This window comes from Dromaius novaehollandiae, chromosome 6 (genome assembly GCF_036370855.1).
Source record: "Dromaius novaehollandiae isolate bDroNov1 chromosome 6, bDroNov1.hap1, whole genome shotgun sequence".
Lineage (NCBI taxonomy): Eukaryota > Metazoa > Chordata > Aves > Casuariiformes > Dromaiidae > Dromaius > Dromaius novaehollandiae.
Window position 1 is genome coordinate 16,304,758 of NC_088103.1, and position 26,707 is coordinate 16,331,464.

General features: G+C 39.2%; 1 protein-coding gene and 1 long non-coding RNA gene across 2 annotated transcripts; one reads left to right on the plus strand and one right to left on the minus strand.

The window, feature by feature from the left end:
- The first annotated feature begins 996 nt into the window (after window positions 1-996).
- LOC135328692 (uncharacterized) lies at window positions 997-19,922 on the plus strand. Its single transcript, XR_010389665.1, has 4 exons — window positions 997-1,918; window positions 2,747-2,843; window positions 15,685-15,757; window positions 18,305-19,922. It is a non-coding gene; the product is annotated as an uncharacterized LOC135328692 (long non-coding RNA).
- Window positions 2,088-26,678, minus strand: MMRN2 (multimerin 2). The gene is made up of 7 exons (XM_026116860.2): window positions 26,299-26,678; window positions 13,513-13,635; window positions 11,941-12,047; window positions 10,261-10,329; window positions 8,769-8,942; window positions 6,243-8,153; window positions 2,088-2,774 (listed from the first exon to the last, which is right to left on the minus strand). The coding sequence occupies exons 1-7, from the start codon at window positions 26,580-26,582 to the stop codon at window positions 2,386-2,388; spliced, it is 3,057 nt and encodes a 1,018-aa protein (XP_025972645.2). The 5' UTR covers window positions 26,583-26,678; the 3' UTR covers window positions 2,088-2,385.
- Between the last annotated feature and the right edge of the window lie 29 nt (window positions 26,679-26,707).

Genomic DNA, 26,707 nt, shown 5'->3' on the forward strand with positions numbered 1-26,707 from the left:
TCTTCTTTGTACATGCAGGTGGCTAACTTGAGCACATACTTGAAAAATATGAACATGAGAACATCTTTATATTAACATTGTGTTCATTCTGGAGTTGATGACCTCTGAACTTGTTTGGCTTATCCTTCAACAAAAAATTAGAAATTCTGGTAAGCGCAAGGATGCCAAAATTTCAAAAGTTCTGTCTGACTGAACAGCTAGGATCGGCGATCACATCTCTAGACCTTCCCCTGTTGCCTGATCTCAACTCCCTACCATGTCTCTTCCCAAATAGCCACATGGCTCTCACTCTAGTTGAAGCTTTCTGTCAAAACTTTAAAAACAAACAAAGTGTATTAAAAAAAAAAAAGCCATTTATGCGTTTAATTTTGGAACCTAGCTAAGTAGGTGCTGACTTAGTGTGCACTGAAGCCAGAGAGTGGAAACAGATACCTTAGGCTCACCTGACCTATGCAACACTCTTGACACTACAGAATGCTGCTAACACAAAAAGCCCATAAATGTAGGCACACTGATGAAAATGGCTTGGTCATACACGTATGGTGGCTCTTTACTGAAAAACCCAGTCTTACAGTTTGATGCATTTCTTCCTTTTCGACACTTCAGCTCTTCAGATTTTTCTTCCCTTCTTTCCTCAGATATTTGAGCAATCTGTGGGACAGAAGATGACACCAAGCTTGTGGGCTTTATGCACTGTCTACTGCAGGAAATTTGGTGGTTCCATGCTAGATAAGTGGGGAGACCTGTCTAGCTAATCTTATGTGAAAACTGGCACTGACTTGGAGTAGGTGGGTGGGCATAGTCTAATAAAGTCAGAGGTGATATTTTCTCTTTCAAGAGTTGCTAAACTCCTGCTTCGTCCTCTCTCTGTGGCCCTTTATTTTTGAATCTCCAACTGAAGGGATCTTTAATCATGCTGGTTTTCAACTTCTTAAAATAGTGGGGGTTTTAATCATTTGCTTTGGGTTTTTTGGAATAGAGTAGTAATCTTATCAGCAAGTAAGTAGTTAAAACTACTTTCTAGCTTTATTTCAGAAGATGCATATTCTCTGCTTGTCAGACCGTTGTCCTAAATGCACCATGTATTGGTACTAGTGGTTTTTAATAATTCTGTAGTTCGTTGTTGCTTAGAGTCCAAATAGGTTGGGGGGGGGGGGGGGAGCTTAACAGTAGGGTGGTTTTGTGTTAGAAAAAATGCTACCTTGAAAGGGCATCAAATGATAAGATTATATCCTTTCATCAAAAATATTGGGAATTTATAAATACATTTCATTTTGGCAAATTAAACTTTTAATTTTTGTTTTGTAAGGCATTAGGATGGACAAGGAAAAAATACCACAATAATTGAACTTCTTTAAAGTGAAAAACTTTGGGATGTCTTATTTGACAGAGGCTGGAACATGACCAGGCAAGGTCATTTTAAGATTTTAGAAACTAAAAAGAACTCCACAGTTCAGAAATTCCACTTTCTGGCTGGCTTTAATTGTAAATTTATTTTCTATTCAACAGTGACAGTAGGCCAATGTATTTGTCACCTTGCTTTGGTTTTGTTCACTTGCTTGCTTGCTTGGTTTTACTGCTTACTAAATGCTGGAGTATTGGGGCTAAAATTCTTCAGGGACACCTCTAACGTAAACTGCATTTTCACTAGTATTTGTTGAATATTGTCAAAATTTTCTTAATGTCTAAATGTAGACCTAATTCATCCTGACAGTGTTATGTTACTATTGAACTGCCAGTTTTAATTGAAGTACAACACAGGCCCAGAAGGGAAAGGCTCTACAAATATTTGCAGAGGATGCATCTTACTGGATTTGATTTATCTCTTCTTACGTTGTAAGTTGTGCACAGACTGAAACATTGAATTGGAGTGAATTGTAGAAGTTCCCAAGAGAGTCTGAGGACAGAGAACAAAGAGGTAAAATTGTCCTGACTTCTTGATTTTGAGCTACTTCTTACACGCTTTAAGAGTTTATATATATTCTTTCCTATTTTTTTTGCTTGCCAGTAGTGGGTATGTTTGCCATGGAGAGGATACTCTTTTGCCAGGGAAAAAGAGAAATGATTTGTGTTACGGTTGAAGAAGGTGGTCTCACAAAGCAGTTTCTTTAATTGGTTGAAATTCATACAGTGAAAGGATTTGGGAATGTGTGTACTGATACACTTGGAGTCCAAACCATTAGCTTATCACGGAAAGAAAATCCCATTGCTGCTTATAAGCAAATAATCAAAAGCCAAACACTTCAGAAAAGAAGCATGAAGACAAATCTAGGATAGTGCTATGTTTAAACACATGCAGTAAGATTGAATGCATCACAGATGAAGCAGTAGTGAATTGGTCCATTGCATCTATGGAAGTATGTCATTAAAATAAACAGTCAGTATTCAAGTTTTAAATATTAGGAATCCACCCATTGTTGTCCCAGATGGGCTCCGTTTCACTACAGAGCCCTGCAGCAATTCAAACCATACTCTTTCCCCCTTCTCCATCTCTGCCATAGCAAAAGTAGTCATGGTATTTCCATTTGCTGTTTTCCTCTGACTACTTGAGAGAGTTCTTTGGTACCCACGGCTAAAAGAGAGTTGTCCTACTGCTGGTCCTGAACTAAACTCCACAGAAATGACAAACAGATAGACACCTTTATGTGGTGCTTTAAAGTAGCCATGTTCAGGGAAATAGCTATTTCCATAATTGAGGTATGTTTCATTAAACCTCAGAGTTTTTCCTTTATCCTTTCCTTCTGAGAATCCCACGTGGAACGCCACCGATGAGTCTGAAACGAGAGAGGGAAAAGGAACACCGTTTTAACAAAGAGCGCTCTTCTATCGCCAGTGTTATCAAGGTAGGAGACAGGGTAAAGCTCACAGGTCTGACTTCTGCATTCTCCTCTGTAGAGAGCCTGGGTTCCCTGGGAAAAGCTGAATGGGCTGCTTTTGAAGTTTTGAAAGTGTATCTGCTCAGTTGCATGAAGTGGCATGACATAGATGCTAAGGTGCTGAACTGGGAGTCAGATTTGACTGTACTGTCTGACCATGGTTAGACAATTTGTTTCGCTTCTCCTCTCCTTTTCTACTTTCTCTGTACACACATTGTAAAACCTGTGGGACAGGTACTCTCCTTGTGATCTTCTGTAGTGTTTCTACAGCGCTACTATAAAATAATTGCTAGTGCTTTTTTTTTTCCCCTATTGTTACCTGGGTTTGAACAAGCTGAAAAGTCATTCCAGCTTCTATCATCAGTGAAATAGCTATCCCTATTCTCACCTCGTAATATGTATTAGTCACTAAAAAAATCAAGCAGTCTATTCTTTGAGTTGCATCTCCTGCATTGTGCTGATAGAAAATGTCCTCTCCTAGTTTGTAAAGAGCGTCTAATTACACCCAAATAAAACTTGACAGTAAATATCATGACAAGCGAGTATAGACATGTCACTGCTTCTTGGAGGGAGAATATCTGAATCAAATATTTAAGTGGAGTTCAAGGCAATCTTTATTAATTTCGCCAAACAGTATATACATGTTTGAATATTCCATGTTTTTTTGGAATTAGAAATATTTGTAATATTGTTGATGATTATTCTTCTGCATGTAAGGATACTGGACTGTTTACAGTTTAACTGAAACTAGTAAAGAGGTTGGAGGAAAATATTAAAATCAATCAGTTATGAAATGAGCAGTCCTCACAAAATATGTTTTAAGGAATTAGCAGTTTTTTACTATTTTAGGCATACAGGAGCAAGTCATGAAACGAAGCTTCATCATATCAGGCACTGTGCAATAATTTTGTCCGTGATTCTAGATAAAGTCTTTTGAAAATGTTCTCTATGATCTAAAGCATCTGTCTTCTTCCTGAGTACAGCAGAGCTACTTTTGTTGTAGCTATAATACGACTATCATGAAGACTATCAAAAATGAGAGGTCAGGAAGAGGTAAAATTAGACTAGTTTACATAGTTGAGAAAACTTGTAAAAATCTGACAAGCTTTTGGACATGCAAGCTCTTGAGTCCTGGCAAGGACTGTCAGCAGGAGCAGAGAGCTTGTAAAGCAGTGTGCATCTGTGAGGCACTTAGTCAAATCCCTGATCCTGGTCTGATGCCTGCTCTCAAATTACCTGTACTGAAAGACTGAGAAGCTTTCAGAACGGACGCAGTAATGCTGGCAGAAAACTTGCTTTTGGGGGGCTGTGTGTACACAGGGCTGCAGCAGTGATCGTGTGAGGCACGCTCCGAGCCTGGTGTGCACGGGGTGCCATGTATATAAGCAAGGAAGAGCTGCAGGTGACAGGCCGTTGGCACCCCCCATCTGGCAGGCCAGAGAGGGATGGAGCTGGGGAGGGCAGGACTAGGGCCTACCTTCAGCCCAGTTAGTACATACACACAAGGTACCATGGCAGGTGATGAAGCAGGGAGAGACAATGTGACCGGTCGTCTCTTGCCTTCTGCACCACACAGCCACAGCTCTCTGCATGTCAGCCGCTAGGGGAGCCTGGCCCGTAGTACTACGCTGTTAAGTACTACAAATAAAGCTTTGGAATGGTTTTCCTGGGGACATAGTTAACCTTCTGCCAGTCACGTCTTCATCAAAGATGCCCTCAGCCTCAATTGGCAGGCACTGAGTTTGCTACGGGGATACTTCTGTGAAATGCCACGGCCTACAGCGTGTTGGGCGTCAGAACGGTTGCTTCTAGCCTTGGTCTGAGACCCTCTGATCTGTCCTGCGAGAGGGCACTGCAGTGAGCTTCACAGCAACCTCTCCACCCATGCTAGCAAGAGCAAGGGTTTAGCAGGTGTGAGAGTTCCCACTTGTTCCATCTTCGTGGTCTGTGATATAAACGGATGCAGCTTTGTAATTAGTTTTTCCACCGCTCTTTTTATTTTAGCATGCTGTTTTCTGCACATTGTATTTTCAAATTTGTAGACAGTCCTCTGGCAATTAGCTTGTTTTAGAGAAGCAATCAGGCACAAAGAAAAAAATCCTTTAGCAGCAGAGCAATGGCTCTTTCAGTGAGGTCATGACATGAAAAGGCTTTTATTTTTCTGTTAAAAGAATATTCCCTTTTTCTTGTCAAGTAATATTAAATTAAGGTTCTTGGTATAAAAATAAGCATGTTACAGCAAATACTTTTATTTTGCTGGCACACGAAACATCTTACTCTTGGGGAAAAAAGCAATGTCAGAAGCCTAACTACAGTTTAAAAAAATATTTTGGAGAAATAGCTATCTGGTCAAAAAGTAGCTGAAATTTCAGTGCCCTGTAATACAGGGAAGTTCAGTTATCTGAGGAAGAAATGTGCCTTGATGCAGTTGTAGAAACAACTGGATGTAGTGACTAGGCAGATTCACAGCAAAATAAGCCTCAACAGCTGCATTTTGCCATTGTGTGGATGTATATGGTGGTTAGATCAGGTTTTTTTTGGAAAGGTGTAAGGCTGAGACCATGAAGAAAAAAACGTAGCGTTTTTGTTTCTGTCCTAAACAACAAATTAATTTGAAATATATTCTCTGCTTATTCAATCTAACTACAGTTTTGTAGCATGGTTGCCTGAAAGATCTGATTTTTGCTCTGTATTCATAACAAGGGCCAAAATTAAAAAAAAAAAAAAGTGCTAAAGCAGTGGCAACTGTAACTATGAAGTTCTTACGGCCATGTGTTTACAGGGGAAGAAAACTGGCCAGTCACAGTGAAAGCTGAAAACTTGTCTCTGAAGCTTAGCCAAGAGAGAGAGAATGCACTTTCTAGTCAGTCCTCCCTGTTCTACTTGTGCAAATTATCGCAGTTAATTTAATGTATCTGTTCACAGTAGGAAGGATTTGGTGCTTTCAATACACTACTTCCAGACTCAGGTAATAGAGGAGAAAGAAGCAAAACCAGGAAGCCCAGCATTTCCCATGAGCTTCAAAAGAGAGAACTTCTACTACATTATCATGAGCATCTACAAACAAAATGTGGGTTCTAAACATGTAAAGTTGAATTAGTTCAAGGACAATTCCCTAGCAGCTATAATGAGTGTAACTCTATTGGCTTCAAGCAAAGTGGACCAGTGTATCGACTTAGCTCTTTCTTGAGCTGTTTAGATGGAGGGGGAGGATGTAAACAATGTCAAAACTTCTCCTTCCAGTGTCCCACAGGACAACACTCAGGTCCCACACTTTATATGCTGTGTGGGGCGCAGCAGCCAGCACTTGCAACAGAGCCCAGAAAACTAGAACTGCACATAAACAAGCAAAAGATAAGAACCTACCTTTTTCTGAAAGTTCTGTCTGTACTGTGTTTCTTCCACTTGTTGTCTGCATATTTTCTCTGTGCTTTTCAGACTTTTTTTTGTCTCTTTGCTTGTCCTGACCTTTCTGTTGCCTTCTCACTTTTCTGGTCAGCATTGACTGAATCCTTGTAATATCCAGACTTATATTTGAGGCAACTAACTCTTCATTGCTTCCAAACAGCTTTTTAAAAATCAGCAGATGCTCCTCCAGCTTCTGTTTGATGGTTGCTAAATCTGCTGAGAGAATTTCCACAGAAACGTTGAGTGGCTCCACTACATTGACTATCGTATGATTGCAGCAAAGATTGTTGTCGGCTCTTGATTCATGCCTCTGGATTGCCAGGCTCAGATGTTTGATATCATTCTTTAGAGTCATCATATCATTATATCCTGAGCTATCCAAGGAGTCATCTTTGGCAGCCTCATAGTTAGGTTCCATATGTTCCACATTGCCATGTTGACCATTAGCTTCATCCAGAGCAGCAGATGTTTGTGTTTCCTCTTTGGGATGCTTAGGAGATCTACGAGCATCATGATGATTCTGTTGACCTCTCTCCAAGAGGTGAAATCTCTTGGCAAGGGATTCTAAAGTCACATTTTGTTCTTGGAGTTTCTCTGCAGTGTGCCTGAGAGATTCTTGCAGCTGAACTACTGATGATATTAGGGTACTAGGATCATCTTCAAACAAGACTTCCATAAATTCTTCTCCTAATAAAGCCTCCAGTGCAGCTTCGTGCCGCATTGCATCATCCAAAAGAGAGCTGAAAGAACTATTGAGATACTTGATGTGTCTATGAATTTCTTCATCTTCCTTTTTCAAGAAGCCAATATCTTCTGAAAAAGCCTTAACTTGTGACTGAAGCTGTCTGTTTTCTTCTTGACGGAGATTAAGGGACTGATGGATAGATGGAAAAGCTGAGGAGAGCTCTTCCATTTCATTCCTCAAGAGATCCTTGAAAACTGACTCTAAGTGTTTCATATCCGTTAAGTTTGATTGGGTGCCTTCAAGGGAATAAGTGAGATTCTTTAAATTTTCGTCCAGTAAATCAGTGTCAGAAGATATTTTCTGACAATTGCACTCTTCCATGTACCTCAACAGATCTGAATAGTTTTCTCGAAGATTTGAGAGAGTGTAGTTGAGCTCTGATATCTGCCTTTCCGTTGCTGCTTTGTTTTCCTCAATAATAAGTGATTTCTCCATTAAAGCTATTGTAAGATCTTCTGGCCTATACTTTGAGATATTTTTTTTTAATTCCTTAAACCATCTCTCTAAAACCACAATATTCTGAAAGGCCACATCTGATTCCATGTAAAGTTCTTTCAGCTGCTTTGCATGCCCTGTCAGAATGTCACTTATTTGTTTGATGTTTAACTGGGTAGTTTCATCTTTGGGACCATGATGTGAGAAGAGTTCTGTTAAATTTCTTTTCAAAGTCTCAAATTTATTTTCAAAATTGTTTTGCTCTTGTTTCATGTTTGTTATGCTGTTGTTCAAAGTTAAGAAATGGGACTGCTGTATCTTGTGATATTTCTTCAGCTTTGTGTCAGTATCTGCCTTGATCATGGTGAGATTATAGTGAATGTTAGCCTGCTGCATTTGCAATTGATTATCTATATCCCTTTTCACCTGATCAACTTTCACCAAATTTTCTTGAACTTTAGATTCAAACTTAGTTCCCAGCTCCTGGAACTCCTTCTTAGGCACAGTGCTTTCATGGAATCTCTCGATGCTTTTCTTGTTGGCTTCCACAGCGTGGGACAGGTTTCTCACCATGCTGGAGAGGTTCTGCAAGCTTCTGTTGAAGCTTGCCCACATTGGGTTAAAATGTTTCCTTAGAAAATTCTCCATGTGGGGAAACAGAATTTGCTGCAGAAGCCTTTCCTGTAACTCTGTTAACAGAGAAAGTTAAATTTAATTTAAAATGAATTTAAATTTGATTTTTCTTTAAGTTCTGCTTTCAGAAAGCATCTTAATCTGGTCCAGTTCACTCAAAAAAGTATTTTTCTACAGTGACTGCTATCTTATTCCCTAGAATCAGAGAACATGCTAAATCTTTAAAATTGCAAAAATAACCCAATTTTAAATTAAGCTTAATGCAAAGCAAGTTGCGTCTTTGCGTCTGCAGACAATAACTCAGAGATATATTGACTATCCAATTTATTTCAGAAGAATAATACACTTTGAAATCACTGGACAGCAGTTTCATAACTGGCCACTTTCACAACAGTTCCTAGCTAGCCTGCTCTTGTTCATTTTACTATTTTGTTTTCTTTTCTTGATGCTTTCTACCATGTACCTTGTACTTCACAAAGTTATGCAGCATGCTAAAATCTGCATATTCCAGGCCAGTACTAAATAACTTCAAAAGTGCTGTGACTTATTCATAGTTGGTGTGAATTATACTGTGATTTCATTTTTAACTTTAATATTTGAACTGAGTGCACTGAAGTTTAGTGAGGACTGTGCCTACTTGCAGACTGATAATTCTGTGCCAGACCTCTTACCTGATTTACTCTGGTTCACCTCTAACACCATGCTTGTACCATTGTTTTCAAATATTCTTTGCAAGTCACCTAAGTTGCCGACTGCTTCATGAATATCATTTTGAAGATCATCCAGTAATGCCTCATGATTTTGAATGACTTCCAATATTTCTCTTGAATCCACTGATGTTGCCACTAAGCACAAGATATTTAAAAAAAAAAAAAAAAAAAACTCATGCAAAAGAGCGTAGCAGCCAGGTGACAGGTATTTCTACAAGCCCTGCAAGCTCTGAGAGCCCCGGTATACTTTTTGCTCTGAAAATTTTGCACTGACATTTAGGGGCCTGTTGATTTATAGCAGATTAAATTCCAGTTTCTTTGCAAAGACTTCTTCTTTTTGCCAGTGAAGATAACTTAAATATTAATATATTCAATTAGTAACAGAAGAAATTCAGCCACACTAGTCATGATGTCAGTGAAATGCTCTTGATTTAAAACCTCCACGCACCATAAAAATATTCTGGAATAATGATTGCTTTTAAGCCAATTGATTGAAAGGACAGCAAAGTTTATCAGCCCAGAATAAAAGGACAGAATGGAAGAGCAGTTAAGGTGTTTCACTGAGGATTCACAGGCATGGGGTGTAAGCGTTGGAGCTGACTCCCTTGAAGGGCCCTTTGACTGATGTTACTCTAAATAAGTACCTGGTAATTTGAGCTGCAGAATTCAAAGTGTATGCTGAGAGCTGCTGAAACTGGTATAGCTTAAGTGTGCCATCCTGGGGGCCTCTTACCCTCCAAGGTTACCTTTGACCTTTCAATCTAATGTTTTTATAAACTGAAGTCCTGTAAAGCAATTGCTTATTCATTCAGTGCTGAGAGCATAATGTGGCAGAAGACTCCCTCTTTCAGGTTTGTAATACTACCCTAAAGCCAGTTGTTAGAAGATACTTAATAGCCACAAGCTGCACTATTTCCCAGAGGGTAAGGAAAGGTCTTTTTTGGATAAGTATCCAAAGCATGCAGACTAACAGGATAGACTGCCTGAGATGTGAATCTGTAGCACTTCATGATAATATTCTCAAAGCTCCTGGGTAGCTACTCTAAGAAAGCATTTTGAATGGACTGTTTTTCTGCTGAGACTTTTGAGCATGGCATGCTTTCCTTTGAATCCACTTTGTAGGACAAAGAGTTAAACATCCATAACACTGAAAAATTTAATGCTCTGTACCAGCTAGCGGTCTTACTAAGTATCATTGATGACCAGCCTGCTTACAATTTTGAACCTTTTGGCTGCTTTGTCTAGAGCATTCATGGAGTGTTATACTGAAAGCCCTCATTAACGCCAACAAATGAAATGTAGTTGTATAAAAGCTTTCCCAAATAATCCTTTCACTGGAGATAGTGTCTGTTGCTTATCATATTAAAATAACAGCTGAAAAATCCATCTTTTTTTCTTCAGTCAGTGGCTGAGAGGTAAAATAACTGCAAGCAAAGTAAGTTCAAGAACATACTGTGGTTTGAGAACTCCTCCTCTTCCAGTCCTTCAGTCTCGGTTGCTGGCACCAGAATAAAATTGGGATCTGCAATGGAGATGTGATACATTACACATGGAAGGCCTTGCCTGCTAAATTCTAGTAGCTTCTGAATCTAAAATGTATTCCTGAAGCTTTTTCACAGATGTAACCGATCCGGAGACACTTCTGCATTGCAGATTCCCTAGGGCAAAGAGCATCTTGTCAGGAGAACTTTCTTAGCTTATAGTACTGCACTGGCTTACAACATCGCACAGGTGATGATGTTATGCTGCAGGTTTTTAAATTCATGCTGATTTACTGACCTGAAAGAAATGATTCTATAACAAATAGCTGCTTTTTGGGGGGGTTCCTATCCAAATGTCTGCAAATTCATCTTTCTTATTCTGCTGTTAACTAAACGTTCAGACAGTGGCTGATACCAGCTACAGTGATATTGTACAGATGAGGAATTAAAGATGAGGGAGCTGTTTCTAGGAAATGAGTGTTACAGAACTAACAGACTAAACTAGAAGCACTGCATTTGATAATATACTTCTAACATGATAAATGAAAGGTGGCTTTATAGTTAAATCTGTGAAGAAAAGCTAAACTTAGAGATGTAAAAAACCCAAAAAACTCCCATTTTATCTAGGGAGTCTATTTGAGTAGGTGAGTTACACAAATACTGCATGGAAGTTTTTGCAGATTTTTTTTTTAATAGTTGCTTTAAATTACTATTGTAAATGACTAAAAGATAATTCCCATTCTCCTTCTGGTTTTGAATAGAGCATTATTTGCTAAATCCTACCAATGTCATTAGGCATTCCAGTTTTTAAACTATGCTGTCCTGCTTCTCTTTTACATAGCAGCTGTACACATCATTGTTCAACGGTGCAAAGAGCTGTAGTAGTTTCTTGTGTGTAAAGTCTATCGCTAGAGCTTCTATGGAAGTAACAGCTGTGGACAGATCCTTGTGTCGTACGGCTGCTCCCTCCTGTAGGACTGGGTGTCCGAGAGTGGTGGCTGGAGTCAGCAGAGAGGAGGCAGCAGTGAGGGCTCAGCAGCCTAAACACTGCCTACCTGTTTGAATTGGGATACACTGTGATTTCCCTAACAAATGACTTCATCTTATAAACCGACCTTATGGGCAGTTTCACATACTGATGTCGCTTTCTGATGTCATCAGTTTCTACTTGGAATTAGGCATTCAGGGATGGATTTCTACATCTGACTGGTCCCCTGGCAAATGATTACCTTTCTCCATGTCTAAAATTACCACATTGCTACTAAAAAGTAGCTAGTAATAATAGCTACTAATTGCTGCTAATTACAGCTATGCCTTGTTTCAAGGTACCAGTGATTTGGGTATAACAGACCAAAGAAAATAAGACATAGTCCTTTTCTTGATTCTCAAACAGGAGAACTAAATAAGCAAAGTGTTATTTCTTTAGGCAGAGGAATACAAGGTAGATTTAAAATCTGTGAAATCTAAATCCGCAGACCAATTCTTTTTTTTTTTTTCCAGCTTAGATCTCTAGCACCTAGTTTCTTCAGAATCAGAGAGAGGATTGCTCCATCACTGACCATGCAAATCAGGACAGGCTTAGTCTTGATTCTCAGTCTAAATTAAGACTAATTTAGTCTTCATTCTCATTCATGCTCTCTAGCTTTCCTTACCACGCTGTTCACAGTCCTTGCCAATAAATCCAGGGCAGCACTTCCACTGTAAAGACTTCAAAACCTTCTGTTTCACTTGATAGACTGGCTTCAAGGCTGTTCTGTACCTGGAGAATAAGGGTCTGGGCATTAGAGTTCAAGTTACTGTCAGCTGGTGTCAGTCAGGGTAAGTTCACTGACTGTAACTGCAGTCTGGTGCCTGGTGTGTCCTAGATGACTAATGCAGAAAACAGTCAAGAAGTCTGCTATAAACCATATCACTACTGCTCAGTAAAGCATTTAAGCAGTCCACAGTTGGTAAGTTTACACACACACACACGCACGCGCGCGCCATTGCTTTCAGGACTACTTTTTGTAACAGGAGGCGTGTGCAAATTCATACATGCAGGCATTGTATAAATATTATTTAGTGAGCAGGGCTCCGGTGATCTGCACACTCTTAATGTTTCTCCAGTAGACATTTTTTCCAAACGTGCTGGCACTGATGGAGATCTGACTGCAGTCTTAAATGGGTATGTCATAGCTGGCAAACTCAAGTAGCCATCAGAAACACAGCTGTAATATTTATTGTAGAAGCCTTTGCAATGCAGTTTGGATTGAGCTTTAACTTTGGTGATACTCTTATGAGTTGTAGAGAAAGTTGTATTTTTAAGTAAACATTCCAAAATGGTACTGGTACCAAGAAAGATAAAAATTGGTTAAAAACCTACTAGAAATAATCATTAAAAAAAATCAGTTTAGATAGAATTGTGTTAACAAATAATAAAACCATTTTAGCAATCAATTAACTACATAATATAAAAATATGTAGGTGGTTATTAAATGTTATTTCACTTAGTACATACTGAGTCAACGTCTCACAACTATAAATGTGTAACAGGCCTGGTACCTTACAGGCCCTCACCAGTGCCCTTTGGGCAGCCGTTCCTTCCCAAAGGACAGTAAGCGCTCGGGCAGTTGCACATCCAACTCCTGCCCCATGAATGGTCTCACTAATGTCCTCAGACGAACTTTCTATAATGTTACACATGTTTTTAGGACCTGAAGGATGATTTGTGGACCCATCCATTCCTTTAAGCAGACATGTGAGATTAATTTAAGCTTCTCCTCAGTTAGTAATTTCCTTACAAAATGATAGTTATATTACAGCTTCCCATGCCATCTTCATCCTTTAATAAGGAGTGGTTACCTGTGTAGAGTATTGAAGCGATTAAACTAACCTCGTATGAAGCCCCCATCTGGTGATTCTTTGGAGATGGCTGTGAACGTCTACTTGGGAATGCTCAGTATGAGAAAAGCTGAAAATTATCGATATGATATGATCTCTGTTGGACAAAGTAAATGTGGGCAGATTTTTCAAAATCACGTAACTGCCTTGTAGCCCAGTACCTGATGCCTTTGAAAGGCAGTTGATACCTTATGTATATAAATCAGACCCTGCGTCACTTTGGAATTAAAATGAATTTGGTGCTGTAATTCTTTTTAAAATGTGTCAGTGAATACTTTTTAAAAATCTCATTTACATACTTAGATGATTCTGTTGTCTCCATGGATTTTATTTAGGGTACTTACACGATCTTCTGGCAGTTTGGTGCTCCATTTGGACAGGGCTGTTGAGAGTTGACGATGTACTTCTCCTTCATGCACGCTTCTATGTATGTCACCAGTCGGGACTGCATGAAGGAACACCAATTCCTAGCGTAAGAAAGGCATGGGAAAGGCATTTGGAAGAGGGCTTTTAAAGTTTCCACTTTTAACAGTGCAAAGGATTGCAATTAATTAGGATTGAGCTCCCCTCCTTACCCCCCCTCCCCAAATGATGAGGAAAGTGGAAAATGCTTGCTAGCTTCTGTTTCCACTCCCAGCTAATTTGTTTTCATCTGGAATGTTTTTCAGAAATTGTTACAACAGACCTGATTGTCAGAACTTCGATACATTAGTTCCCTTTCCAACCCTTTCATGTTAGCAGAAGTTTCCAATCCATGATAACCTGTAGGTTAATGTCACTTTAAATGTCAAATTGCTTGGGTTGGCATGTTGCTGTTTTAGATGCTTAATGACTGACTCATCAGATTGGGGCAGACTGCTTCTGAAAACCTAAAATCCTATGTTAACTTTTGTTAATAATTGATAACTTTCTAAGTGTTCTCACTTCAAGATAATATAGTAACTGTCTGGATTTTTGATTATTTAGAATAGCTTTGAAAAAATCTCTCCCCCTACCCCCACAGAAAAATAATATTTGAAAAATGAGCCGTGTGAATGCATCAGAGAGGGACGGACGGTTCTTGGGTTTTAATCTCATGCTCGTAGCAAGGACAATTGAGTTTTACTAGACTGATAATTACCTCAAGATGATTTTTCCAAGTCAGTATTACATAGACATGTACTAATCACAGTGTATAGCTGACCCTCTTTATTTTCATTTATTTCACATCTTTAAACTCAAGACATGGAAGTGTACTATTGGTTGAAATTTGATTATTAAAATCCAATATCAGAAGAGACAACTGAGATGAGTACATATAATGGAAAATTTTAAACCAATGAATAACATTTGATTAATTAGTGATTTCAATTATTGTTGATAAACCATATGCATCTTCAATATGCTATTTCAATTAATGGTTTTACACAAGTTCACCAGTCAAGCACCAAGGAATCCAAGCATTCTCTATGGTAAGCAATGAGTAGAAACAGAGATGTGTCAGCCTGTCTTTTGGGCAAAGAAGCCATAGGAAGCAACTGGTCCCTGCTGTCTCTAACTCTGGCTGCAAAAATCTGCAGGGAAAGAGCCACTGAACCAGCAATTACATTTTATAGACTACTGATCTTAAAGTTTGAGGTCTTTTTTTGCCCACAAGTTTCTCATAATTTTCCTACTGCCTACCCACTGTAGGAGAGTAGGTACAGTGTAGATTTCTGAAACTGTGTACACGCAGGGCCATTAGGAAGTTGCAGGGTATCTACTAACAGCACGCTAATGTTAAAACATACTAACCCTCTCCCTTGGGGAAGAGATGGGGTTGAACACTGAGGAGAAAGAAATGAGCAAATATGCACCACCCTCACTGGTTCAGCTAATTCATCTTCATTTTCCAGAGGCAAGTCCAGAATGTGCATTAGCCAAATGGGCTGCCAAGCTGGGAAAGTTGCCAGCAGAGTTAACCTGAGAGGTGACTGACCTGGGGAATGGAAGTGGGGATCGGCTTTAGCTCTCCTTTTCGAAATAAGATGCCGTTTTTGAGGGATAAGGGGTTTACTGTGGCGTGCTGATCTTGGAAGCTCAGCATCTGTGATACAGGCTCCAAAGCTCATACTGCTCAGAAGCCGGGCAGGGTGTGAAAGAGCTCCATCTTCCCTAAAGCCCCGGGAAACCCAGCCCTTCCCTTCGGAGCAGAACCTGCAGCTCCTCCAAACATCACGAGATGCTTGCTGGGTTGGGGCTGCCAGCTATTCTGAACTGAAACACTGAACTCCACAATTTAAGTCACAACCTTCGCTTTCAGAAAAAAAGATTGGTGTGAAATGAGTTGCGAAGGTATCTGAGGCCTTCATCGTTCTTCCCTGACAAAGCACCTAGAGAAGCAACAGCTTTCTAATTGTTGTGAAATAATTAATCCTAGTCAAAGACCACCTGAATCTTGGAAACTGAGCTACTCTGCTGTTAGATGTTTGTGTGACAGATATGTTAGTGATGGCAAGAACTGTTCATTACGGTATTTTTTGTAACTTCTCTTCCAGATACTGCTGCTGGCAATTCAGGATCCAGAGTTTGTCACTGGAAGTTTCAAATGCACAGGAGTAAATTTGCCAAGTAAGCAGGTGCTATTTTCATATGGTCTGTTTTGTTTTGTTTTGTTTTTCTGGCTGGTATCCCTACGGGTCTGCTGTTTTACCTCTTTCTTCCCCTGCAAGCATCCAATTAGCTAACTAATAACTTTGTAGCCATTACTATGAGTCTTATACCTTGTGGTGTTGATATGTGCAGTGTATCACCTTTATCTGAAGAGAAATTAGAGGTCATATTACATGCCATTATGTGTACTAATACTAAATTTCTTTCCCATAAGAAACCAACACTACTTTCTCAAAACAAAAGTAGAATTAGGCCTTACACAATGCTGAATGTGTCACCTGGGGTATTTGGAAAGGTCAGGAGGTTCTTGTACTCTGTGATTTTGTCAGGGCTTGTATTAAAATGGAGCAGTGTGTGTGTTGGGGGTGGGGGGGTTTATGCCTGATAAAGAACAGCTGAACTTTAGGCAGTATATTTTTAAATGTGAATGCAGGAACCAAATCTCCAATAATCAGCATATATGGAAAAAGTTTGCCTCTCTGACTGAGTTGCAGAAACAATGGGGAACTGAGCTGAGCACAAAAGCAGAAGCTGAGGTCACATCAGCCAGAAACACTGCTAGGCAACTGGTAGAAGGGGAGGAAGCTATAAGGAAGCTGGAAATTTCAAGAGCAAAGGGCAGATAGCCTGGACAAGTTGGGAACGTTCACTGGGCTTGCTGAGATATGCAGAGCCTTTTCTGTTCCCTGGTTTCTTAAAGGAAAATGGGATTGAGATTTCTGCTAAACCTTATACCGAGCAAAACTGTTAATTTCATAGAAACGAGCCCAGGAACTGGACAAAGCCTGCAGCACTGTGGAAGCTGAACATAACATCAGAGGCTAGTGCAGCTTTCGTTGTGATTTCAGGACAAAACTGCTTTGATTAACTGTAGTTTTAAGGCTTTTGCAAGTGATTGAATGAATGTTTGTATCTATTACCTGTGAGAATTTTGCCTCTAGGTATTTATGCTTTCTATGGCACTGCAGCAGAGGACCTGCACCTCAACTTTTTATTAAATCATTATTCTTGGAGAGTCAAATGCTCTGCTGGGGTGTCACCACGCAGCTCACGTACGTCAGCAAGCCAGCACACATGCTCTAGCTCTGAAAGCTGTGTGTGTCTGTTTAAAAGGCTATGTTGCTTTTCGGTGGTCACGGCCAGATTACCATCTCAGAAACAGAGACCAGATTTCTGTTTGTATCTAGGATGTCCTCTGTCATATGCCTTGCCAGCCATATCTGGGATTGACTTTTCCAGCTCAAATACACCTTGCTTTTTTCTGGGCAAGTAACATGGCCTGGTTCTGCTGCTGGAGTTAGCTGGTATTGTTGCTAGGTGCCGTATCTTGGGTCTGCCTGGTGGGACGCCTGCCGGGAGTCTGCATTCAATGTGGAAACCTCCTTTTAAAATAGGATTATTTTGCTCTAGTGTTTTGTTCTTTCTTAATGAAAACAATCCACACCCCATGAATCATCATCTGTGCTGGTTTGTTTTTCCCACCATACACAGCTCCCAAACAAGTCCTTTGAGTCATGTAAGCCCTACAAATCTAAACCAAATGTTTACATGTGTGAGCATGTATGTGAGCAAGAATGTTCAATTGTATGACTGAGAGTACTTTTGCTGTATTATATAAATACGCACTCAAATTTAATAGAAAATACCAGGATTTCTTTTCACAACACTGCTGACATGCTCAAGGTATCTGGTGGGCTTACTTCTAGCTTCCCACTTAGAGGCCTTATTTTGCAACAGAAATTGAATCAATGATTGATTCCAACCTGACACTAAATTTGGACGATTGTTAGCCTTGTGCAGCGTGAACAGTGTGAAAGAAAGGGCATTTGATAGACTCTTAATAAAAATTGTCTTTGGTGATCACATTTTTTTATGTCCATTTTTCTACAGCAGCTGCTCGTTAATTCTCTCTCACTTGGTCTTAAAAACTTGCTGGTGGAGTTGAAGGGCTACGTAATACCATGATTTGGTTTTAATCTCAAAAACTTTTTATGACTTTATGTTCTGTGAAGTTGATCAAATATTATTCTTCCATCAAGTAAATGAACAAGGCCTATTTTTCACAACTGTAATGAGATGCAATATGGATAGATGTGCGCAAAGGTGAAACTTTTATTGCAGTAATTTTTGCACATCTTATCAAATGCTTCCTTTAAGGAAACATTGCTATCTCTTACTAAAAATATTCCATGACTGTATTAACCTTGAGGAAAATAAGTCATTCTTTAATGTTAAGCAGAGCAATTTAAAGACCTACAAAGACCTGATTTAAAGTTCACTGAGGCAAGCAGGAATTCTTCCACTGACTCCAGTGGGCTCTGAATCAGGCTGTGAAGTTTCAAAGAACTGCTTTCACAAATAGGAGTTTCTTTATTCATCTTGTTTCTGGGATACAAAAGCTTTGTGTTCTGCTTCTGCATTTTTTCCTCTGTGTAATTATGTAGCTTCATTCATTGAATATATAACCAACTTTAACACCCTCTGCTTTTATTCTCTTTAATACAGTTTCCTTTTGATTCAAGCCACTGCTGCCAAAGAGACATGAGTAGAATGAAGTTGCTTTTCTGAAAAGAGCATAAGAGCCTTCTCTACAGCGTGGTGGATGGTAAAGTTTATAACAATACTGCAAGTTAGAGCAACACCTAAGTGTTCCCTAGCAAATCTAAGGCTGTGGATGTTTAAATACTTAAGTTGCTTTTCCTGTTTCACAGTCCAAGTGAATTAATTCTTGATTTTTATTGATCAGGAAAAATTATCTGAGTAACTTTCATTATTAGACTAGGTGGTTTTTTTCTAGGCTTTCTTCTAATCTCCTCGTTGAATAGAGTCTTAACATGCATCTATCCATTTTTTGCCTTATTTTCAGAAAAGTGTATTGTTTTATCTAAGGTTAAATACTTTTGAAGAGAAGGCAATCTGTATTTAAATAAGAATTAGCAGATTTAGGTAAGCTCAAGCACCTTTTATTTGAACCTTTTAAGGTCTAAAAATTAAAAACTGATTTCACAAGGTTTTTGTCTTATGTTGGATACTACCTCTACTTATACTGAAACATAGCAGTTCTATTAGTGATCCTAGGGTTTGGCCAGGCCTTCTTATAGTAAACAAAATAAAACCTACAGAATTTTCTGTCCATGAGATAAAGGAAGATGGCTAGTCTGCAGTAATTATCACTCTGTAAATGAATGAGGAGAAGCCTCATTTTACAGAGGGTGCTACACTGGCAGCAGCAGTAGTGCAGTGAATAATCCCAGACAGCTCAGCTAGGCACACACACATTTTTCAGTTGCATGTTCTCATGATTGGCACTGTAATGCACCATTTTGGACACTTCCTAAGTTAGTGGAATTTTTGCCTGAACAAAAGCTTCACAACTGTGCCATACATTCCTTTTCCGTAAGTTTTACAATCCTCTTGTTTGCACTAGTACAACTGAACTGTCCTTCACATCAGTTTCCTTGTGTTTCTACTCTGTGAAGCCAGTTTGTATAATTACTTCAAAAACTCCTGTCCAGCCACATCTGTGTCTGTCACTAACAGAGTGCAAATCTTTTTTGGCCCATAACTCTACTTTTCCATACATTGCAAAAGGCACCAAACATGCAATTATTGCCGCCTAAATATTTTACTAGGCAAAAACAGAAGACTGTGTTCTTCTAATTTAAACAAGTGATTTTCCACTAACTTGAGTAGAATGACTCCTCATTTATACCAGTTGAAGTGAAAAAAGAATCAGGCCTGAGCTGTAGAAATAAAATAATCTATGTTCTGATTTTTCTCTCAGTGAAAAATTCTCACTGATTTGAAAAAAGCACTCTCTCAATATATTAAGTAGAGGTAAAATGTCACATTTAAATTAATTGAAACTAGGACTGCACACATCAGTTTTAAGTAAGACATGTCTTTTTATTCACTACAGAATGCAGAAGGTTTTAATCTCTAGAAAAAGATGCTGGCTCTCAGAGGAAACAAGGTTGCCTCTGAGTTTTTAATTAGCAGGTAAGCTTGCAATCACTCGTGATCTGTCAGCGCCTCAGCAAATTCTTCTGCTCTCCCTGAGCAGCCAGCAGCAGTGGATTACAATCAGACAGCAGAAACTATCACGTCTCTATTTCTGTGTCTCCCTTATGATAGACAGCACTCCCTCTCAGGCAGTGATCTTGGATCTTCTTGTGACTCAGTGCATGAACCACCATGGTTTTTGGCTGGGATTTAAGGTAGACTGATTCATCTGTGGTTTACCTTATTAAACTGGGCTGAAAAGAGTGACAATGATAGTTTGAAACATTTGATTTCCATACATTGCTGGAAGCCTTCCAGCGCCCTGAGTAATGTTGGTTGAGTAATTGACACTTCTATTCCAACAGCCCTGCCAGTTGTTATCAGTTGTGACTTGTCCTGCAGAATGCCCTAAAAATTTAGTGCAAAGGCAGCTTTCTGAGTAAATCGAGCCCTGAACTTGGAGCCTCACTGTAAGCAGAAGTTCAAGAGAAGACAGACTTGGCTGGGGGCTGTTCTTGAGACAAATCCAATCTTTGTACAAGCTACTTCAGAGAAATAATTGCGAGAGGTTTTTTCTCTGCACAAAACACCCACAGCCATTACCTCATCTCCATTATCCTTGCCACAGTGCAAGTCCTGCAGCCCACTGGGAGGGCAGCTTACCCTTGGATTTCATCTTTAGGTTCTTGGAGGCTAAGTTCACCCCTTGTATAGCACTCTCACATCTTTGTCAGGCCTTGTCTTGAAGTAGGAATCACAACCAATGGCCACCTACTAGCATAGCTGTGCTGATGCCTGTGAGTCAAAAACACAGATGAAGACCAGCTTTCAGATTGCATGCAATTAAGGTGCAGACAGTGTGCGGCCTGATTATGTTTTGGCCTCAGCATGAGTGTAATTCTGTTCAGGGTTTGCCTCTGAGCACTCATTCAGGGGTAATGATCCTCATGAGTAGAAATCAGATCCATTTGGTAAGAATTCTGTGCATACACTTAAACTAAGAGATCTTTTGCTATCTGCTAAAAGAATGAATTGCTACAACCTGTGCTAATGACCTAGGTAACAAAGGAAATAAAACAAGCAATTCCTTTGGACACAGAGGGTTCAGTAAATACTGTACTGCATGCGATGAAACTGTCTCTCTTCAGAAACTGGCCATTTGCATCAAATATATTAACAGGAAGCCATTTTCCTGCAGCTGTGCAGTTCAACAAGAGGGTCAAATATTAAGTGGTGTTCTTGATCAGCAGGCATTGCCTGAGGCAGAAATTTTATCTGAGAATTTTCAGAAGTCCAGAGAGGAGTCAAGTGCCTAACTTTGATAGGAACCAGAAACCCATTGCTTCTATCTGTTAATAAACTTGGCACGACAAAAGCTATTGTTGAGCATTCAATAGCCGTTCCACTAGTTTTCAGGATGTTGGAGGCCAATGATCACCCCTAACTGCATTTCATCCAAACCTGTTTTATTTTAAGCATATGATCTGTCCATGTTTGTTAGGAGACTTATGGGATACTGAAATTTCCCAGGAAAGTCCCTGTCTAACTTTGACAAAATGGATGAGTCAGTGTGAAACTGGTCTTAATTAAATCAATGGATGTTTTTGTGTAAAAGCAAAGAAAATAGGCTATTAAGATTAAACATTGTTCTGACTTTCACTTGAATAAGAATTTAGATATTATAAGAATAATAAATTTAGATATTATAAGAATAATAAATTAAGAATTTATTAAGATTTCTGCCTTTACTATTTATAATAGTATAATACAATTTTTTATTGTAAGGAAAATTGCAATAGATGGAGACTGAGCATGTGTTTGCGGATTAAAGAGAAAGAGAACTAAACCACCTGCCTGGTCCAACTGGAGATGCAGTAAATCCAGAACAGCAGCTACTTGGCAAAAATTACACTTTTGGAAAGACAAAAATCTGTGATACTTTGTCATAGATGAGGAAAACAGCTTTAGTTTCCTTTGCTCTTTGCCACCTCCTCACCACCGTCCATTTCTCCGTTATTTATGTGAGCCATCCATTTGCAGGCTTACTGTGTTGGTGTGATTGCTGAGGGGCAGAGTTAAAAATAACCTCTGCTTTTTCCCTAAGTTTATTTTTAACCTGGAACATTTAAGTGATCTCTTTTACAATGTTACTTGAGAAACAGTTAGATCAGGCCAACTGAGGGTACAAGTGGCTCTGGGCTTTGCTGTCAGAGCCAGCGTGTTGTAGAATTGCACCTTTTAGAGGCTTCATTTTTTGTTTTAAAAGGAATGTGAACATTAACAATGTAAGATCTGAGTTGTCAACCTGACTGTTCTTGGAGTTGCAGGCATGTGGATTAGACAAAAGCCAGCAGGACTCCTGACTGTGATTCTGCTCAATGCTGAGAAAATTTAGGAGCTTGTGTGTTAGTGCTCCAGTACGTTGTTTGCTTTGAGAAATAATCTGTTTGAAAGAATGGAAAACAAGGTTTTCAGAGTGTAGTTGCAATGAAGGACTTTCCATGGATTTCTGATAGACAAAGGTAAGTTCTTGGCAAGGGTATCAAGAAGATTCTTCCCAGGGCCAAGGAATCTGCCTTTTGCTTCAAAGACTGGTTCACCATGTTCCTGGCTGTCATACAGCAGCAGCGAGAAAGACACATGCATCCAGTTCTGTCTGCTCACATCTAAATTATATAGCTGAAGGGATGGCACACAGCTGTACACTTCCATGGCCCTCTCCTTCTTCAGGTCCCCTGAAGTCAGCTCAGCACCATGCCCCACTCAGCTTCTGGGTGCATGTCATTATCAGCTCTTTGATGGAAGTGGCTCTAAAGAGAGAAAAGTCTTCTCCAAGGTGTCTGGTCAGTTTACGATGAGTTTTAGCAAGGTATCAAGTATCATCCACAAAGCAGTTGCCAGGATAACAATAGCGGTGTATTATCCATTTCATTTTCACTGATCAGACAGCAGTGAGTTGGTTAAACCTGGTGGGTAAGTATTACAGTAGATGATGATGAGTTAATGCTAACTTGAAAGGTCTTATTTGATATTTACTGGGTCACTTTCAGAATTTCCAGGTATCTGGTCAAGTCCCAAGCTGTTTCTTAAGACTCACTTTAGCTGCCTGTATCCACACACAGGAAAGCCAATTGTAAAAACAGACTGTTCCTATGAAGCTCTGTGCTAGATATCTGTTTTACATGAGAAACGAGCAGTGCAAATGTATCTATGACCTATTTATGGGTGTATGGCCATAAATGGGGTCTCTTATTTGGATTGGATATTTATGAAATCCAGAACTGTTTTTACTGTTCTTACTCTTCATCCTCTGTCACTAAAACAGATGCTAATATAGTCCAGTAATTGCACAGTCCAGGTCTCTTTAAATGCTTTCATCTCACTTTTTAATTCTGCTCAAGGATCAGGCGCATATGGACCCATTTATCTCAGCTATAGGGTAAAATACTTAAATTCCAGCTGGTCAGCTCATATGAAGCACAGCTGCTGGGAGAAGAAAAAAAAAAGTCCTTTCCTCTGAAAAAAATGTCCTTTTTTGGTTGTTTTGATTTTGTAAATGAGCTTATAAACACTTGTCCACTTTGAGTAGACAGAGCTTCTCTGATGCACTAAGAAGCTACTGGTATACAAGCAACAGCTGAGATATTAAACTGTTACTTAGTTCTTCCTCTAAATGATAATTCAAACAAGGATAATTATCCATGCATTTCTTATTAGAAAGTCACCTAAAGGATGGTAATTTTGAACTGATTTTCTTATTTAAAATGCTTTTATTAGAATAACTTTGTTATTCTGAGGGTAACACATTAATAAAGTAACATATCCAAGCATCTGACTGGGACGTAATGAGTCATTTCACCTTATATGTTGAAAGAGAAGTCAGAGGATGGTCTGACTAATTACTTTGGATGTATTAGTCATTAGGGTCTCCAATTATTCAAATCACCATAGTGAGAAAATAATACTTTAAAATTCATTTTAAAACAGATTGTAAGGATATCTTCTAACAACGACTATTTCTGATACATAGGCAAAAATAACAAGAAGTTGAAAAAAACATTGTAATTTTTGTTAGAAAGAACAGATCTCTTGGACAGTTACCAAAGATTTTTTGAATGTTTCCTAGAGCAGTTTTGAAGAGACTATACTTTCTTATTTCAAAAGCAAACTAGATATTTGGACACAGTCTTGGTAGAAAATTATTCTCCTCCACGCCAGACCCTTTTATGACATGTCTGTATCTCCCTGTATCTCTCAGTTCTCAACTCCTGATGCTTTTTTACCCGATCTTTCCCTCAGAGGTAGAGGCCCAGTTCTTCAATGGCAAATATAGTACAGCCAGGGCATATGCCAAAATTTGTAGGGAGGAAGTATCGGATTCATGACAACTTCTTCTGTATGCATAACTGGGTACTGGAGGCTACAAACCCCTGATGCAGACTCAAGGATTTCGGGATTCTGAATGCACCTTGCTTTGACCATTTGTTGTGACTTCTAGAATTCAGAGTGTGATTGCAAGTGGAGCAGGGCTGCCCCTTTTTGGTCTCACTCTCTCCCCTCAGTTTTGGACACAGTCCTTCTCAAAGTCTCAAATTTATTTCATAGGTCATACCACCGTCCTGGGCTTTTTGTACTATAAACATGATTGCTCTAGCAAAATGGCAAATACCTTAAAGCCACAGACAGGCTGGATTTTGAATGTAGTCATCAACATTGCTTAATAATTGGGAAAGGCATGATGATTTGATTCATTACGAAACAATCTCCATAAAAGGAGGAAGTATTTCTCTTCTTGGGAGGAAACCAGAATGAGTAATAGCTGCTGCTGAACAGTTGCACAGCAAAGGAAGAAATCTGTTATGACAGTGTATTAAAGTATCTTGCTGACCTATACATGCACTTTTTTACACCTTCTTATAGTATTTAGGAGTTTTCAGAATGTTCTTAGCATTTTGACTAGCAATCAAATGATTACCACTTTGCAATACACCATGCAAGTCCAAAGTAGGAATTCTGCTTTATTCCCCTTGCTCTGAAGTGCCCATGGTGCACTATCCAGGAGCTGTTGAATTAACGGTGCATGTCATTGAACACTCCCCATCTGAAAACTGGAAGTAACACTTACAAGCTTTAGAAAATGCCCTAAGGTTAATGGTGTGAGATGCAGATTTGGGAGAGGAAGTATGTAGTATGAGGGAAAACGGTTTTAGCATACACACCCTGCTACAGGCAAAGAGAACGTAACTTTGCACATAGATGAGATTTAGGAACAAGAGTGCATAATACTTATGTGTGGAAGGGAAGCATGATGTGAGCAAAGTTTTATAGTCTTTTCCATCTTCCTCTTTCCCTTTGCTCAAGAGCATTCAAAGAAAAAACTATTAGTGCATCTGAAAGCACTGGGCTGTGAACAGCACTCACTGTGCTGCTCCAAATAGGGCTCTGCAGTACCCATCAGCGCTATAAAAGATTCATTCACTCTCCTGCTTAGTTTTCATCCATTTTAAACATTTAGAGACCTACTTACATGCCCTGTAAAACTTCTAAAAAGCATAGCGTTTAGAAATCTTTCTAGCAAAACACATGCCTCTTCTACTCAGACCTACTCTTCTGCTATGGATTACCATGAAAAGCATTTCACTGTGAAACCTTTTTTGATTTGAATTCATACTAATTTTCATGCTTGTGTATTACTGAGTGCCTTCATTATATCTAGTCTTGCTTTATTGCAAATTATGATATTTGACTATGTATTTAGTTATCATATGCCTTAATTAACCATATGCCTTAAGTATCTTGCTGAATCAAGGCCTACAGGTAACATTCTTATGGACTTCTTATCATGCTGATGCTGGGACCATGAATGGTAATAAAGTATTTTTGGAAGGTAGCAAGGACATGTCATGCATTACGAGGGCTAAATATTTTTCATTATTCTTTATTTACAAATTGTTATCTAGTCCAGGGGAAGAAACATTATGATGTGAACAGCACAGCAAGGAAAGAGTAGATAGAAAAAGAGCTATTTTGCAAGCACACCATGATTAAAATTTTTCCTGTGTAATAAATACTCCTGCAAAAATCAGCATTGGTTTATGAACAGAAAAAGGCACTAAATGAATTTCATTGAGCCTACTTTGCTACAAGTATAATGAATTTTTTATTGTGCTACAACAGAACCGCAAGGCTCTGACAACATGGCTTCATTATGCTGGGTGAGTCCAGACAGCTAGGGAGTCCAGTCAGCCTTCTTTGACTAGGGACAAGGAATTGGTCCCATCGTCCATAAGCAACTGGTGGTTTCGTCCTCCATAAGCAATTTAGCTTTTTGTTTCTGTAGGTAGAACAATTAAAAGCATCCTCTTTGGACATGGGTTTATTCCTAAAATCTAATATATTTTAATGATAAACTTGTATCGAAAAGGGTCCCTTATTAACGGGTTATCTTTATCAGACAGGATTCCACTGTCAGTATATTCAGTATATTCGGTACTTACTCATTTCGGGACTGTGGGCTTTCAGCTTCGAAATCTTCTCTCTCTTTTTGATGTGAGGAGATTGAACTGGAAGGATAGTCTGGAGTATCCTCCCTGAGCACTTCTGCCTCCCAATAACCTTCTTCTGCCTGTTGTAGAGGGGTCCACTGAGGGTACGTAGAAGTCTCATACGTTTGTGGCTGTGAGCTGTGCAAAGAACCATCATGGTGTCCATGATGGTTCGAGTGTTTGACTAATTTTGCCAGTCCTATTGTACTATAGATGAGCAAAAACTTCACTAGCATTGTAGGTTTTTCTCCTATCCAGTTGCACCTGTCTCTTGTTCTCTTCTCTGGAGCACAGCCTGAATTAATTCTGGAATGCCCCGGTAATATTCTTTAAATGAAAAGTTGGAAGAAGGAAGGAAAAA

Coding starts and splice junctions, on each gene's coding strand:
- MMRN2 (XM_026116860.2), bottom strand. CDS start 26,582: ATGCTAGTGAAGTTTTTGCTCATCTATAGTACAATAGGACTGGCAAAA. Junction 12,048..13,512: donor CCAAACTGCCAGAAGATCGT/GTAAGTACCCTA, acceptor CTTATTCTCCAG/GTACAGAACAGCCTTGAAGC. Junction 8,154..8,768: donor GGTGAACCAGAGTAAATCAG/GTAAGAGGTCTG, acceptor CTCTGTTAACAG/AGTTACAGGAAAGGCTTCTG.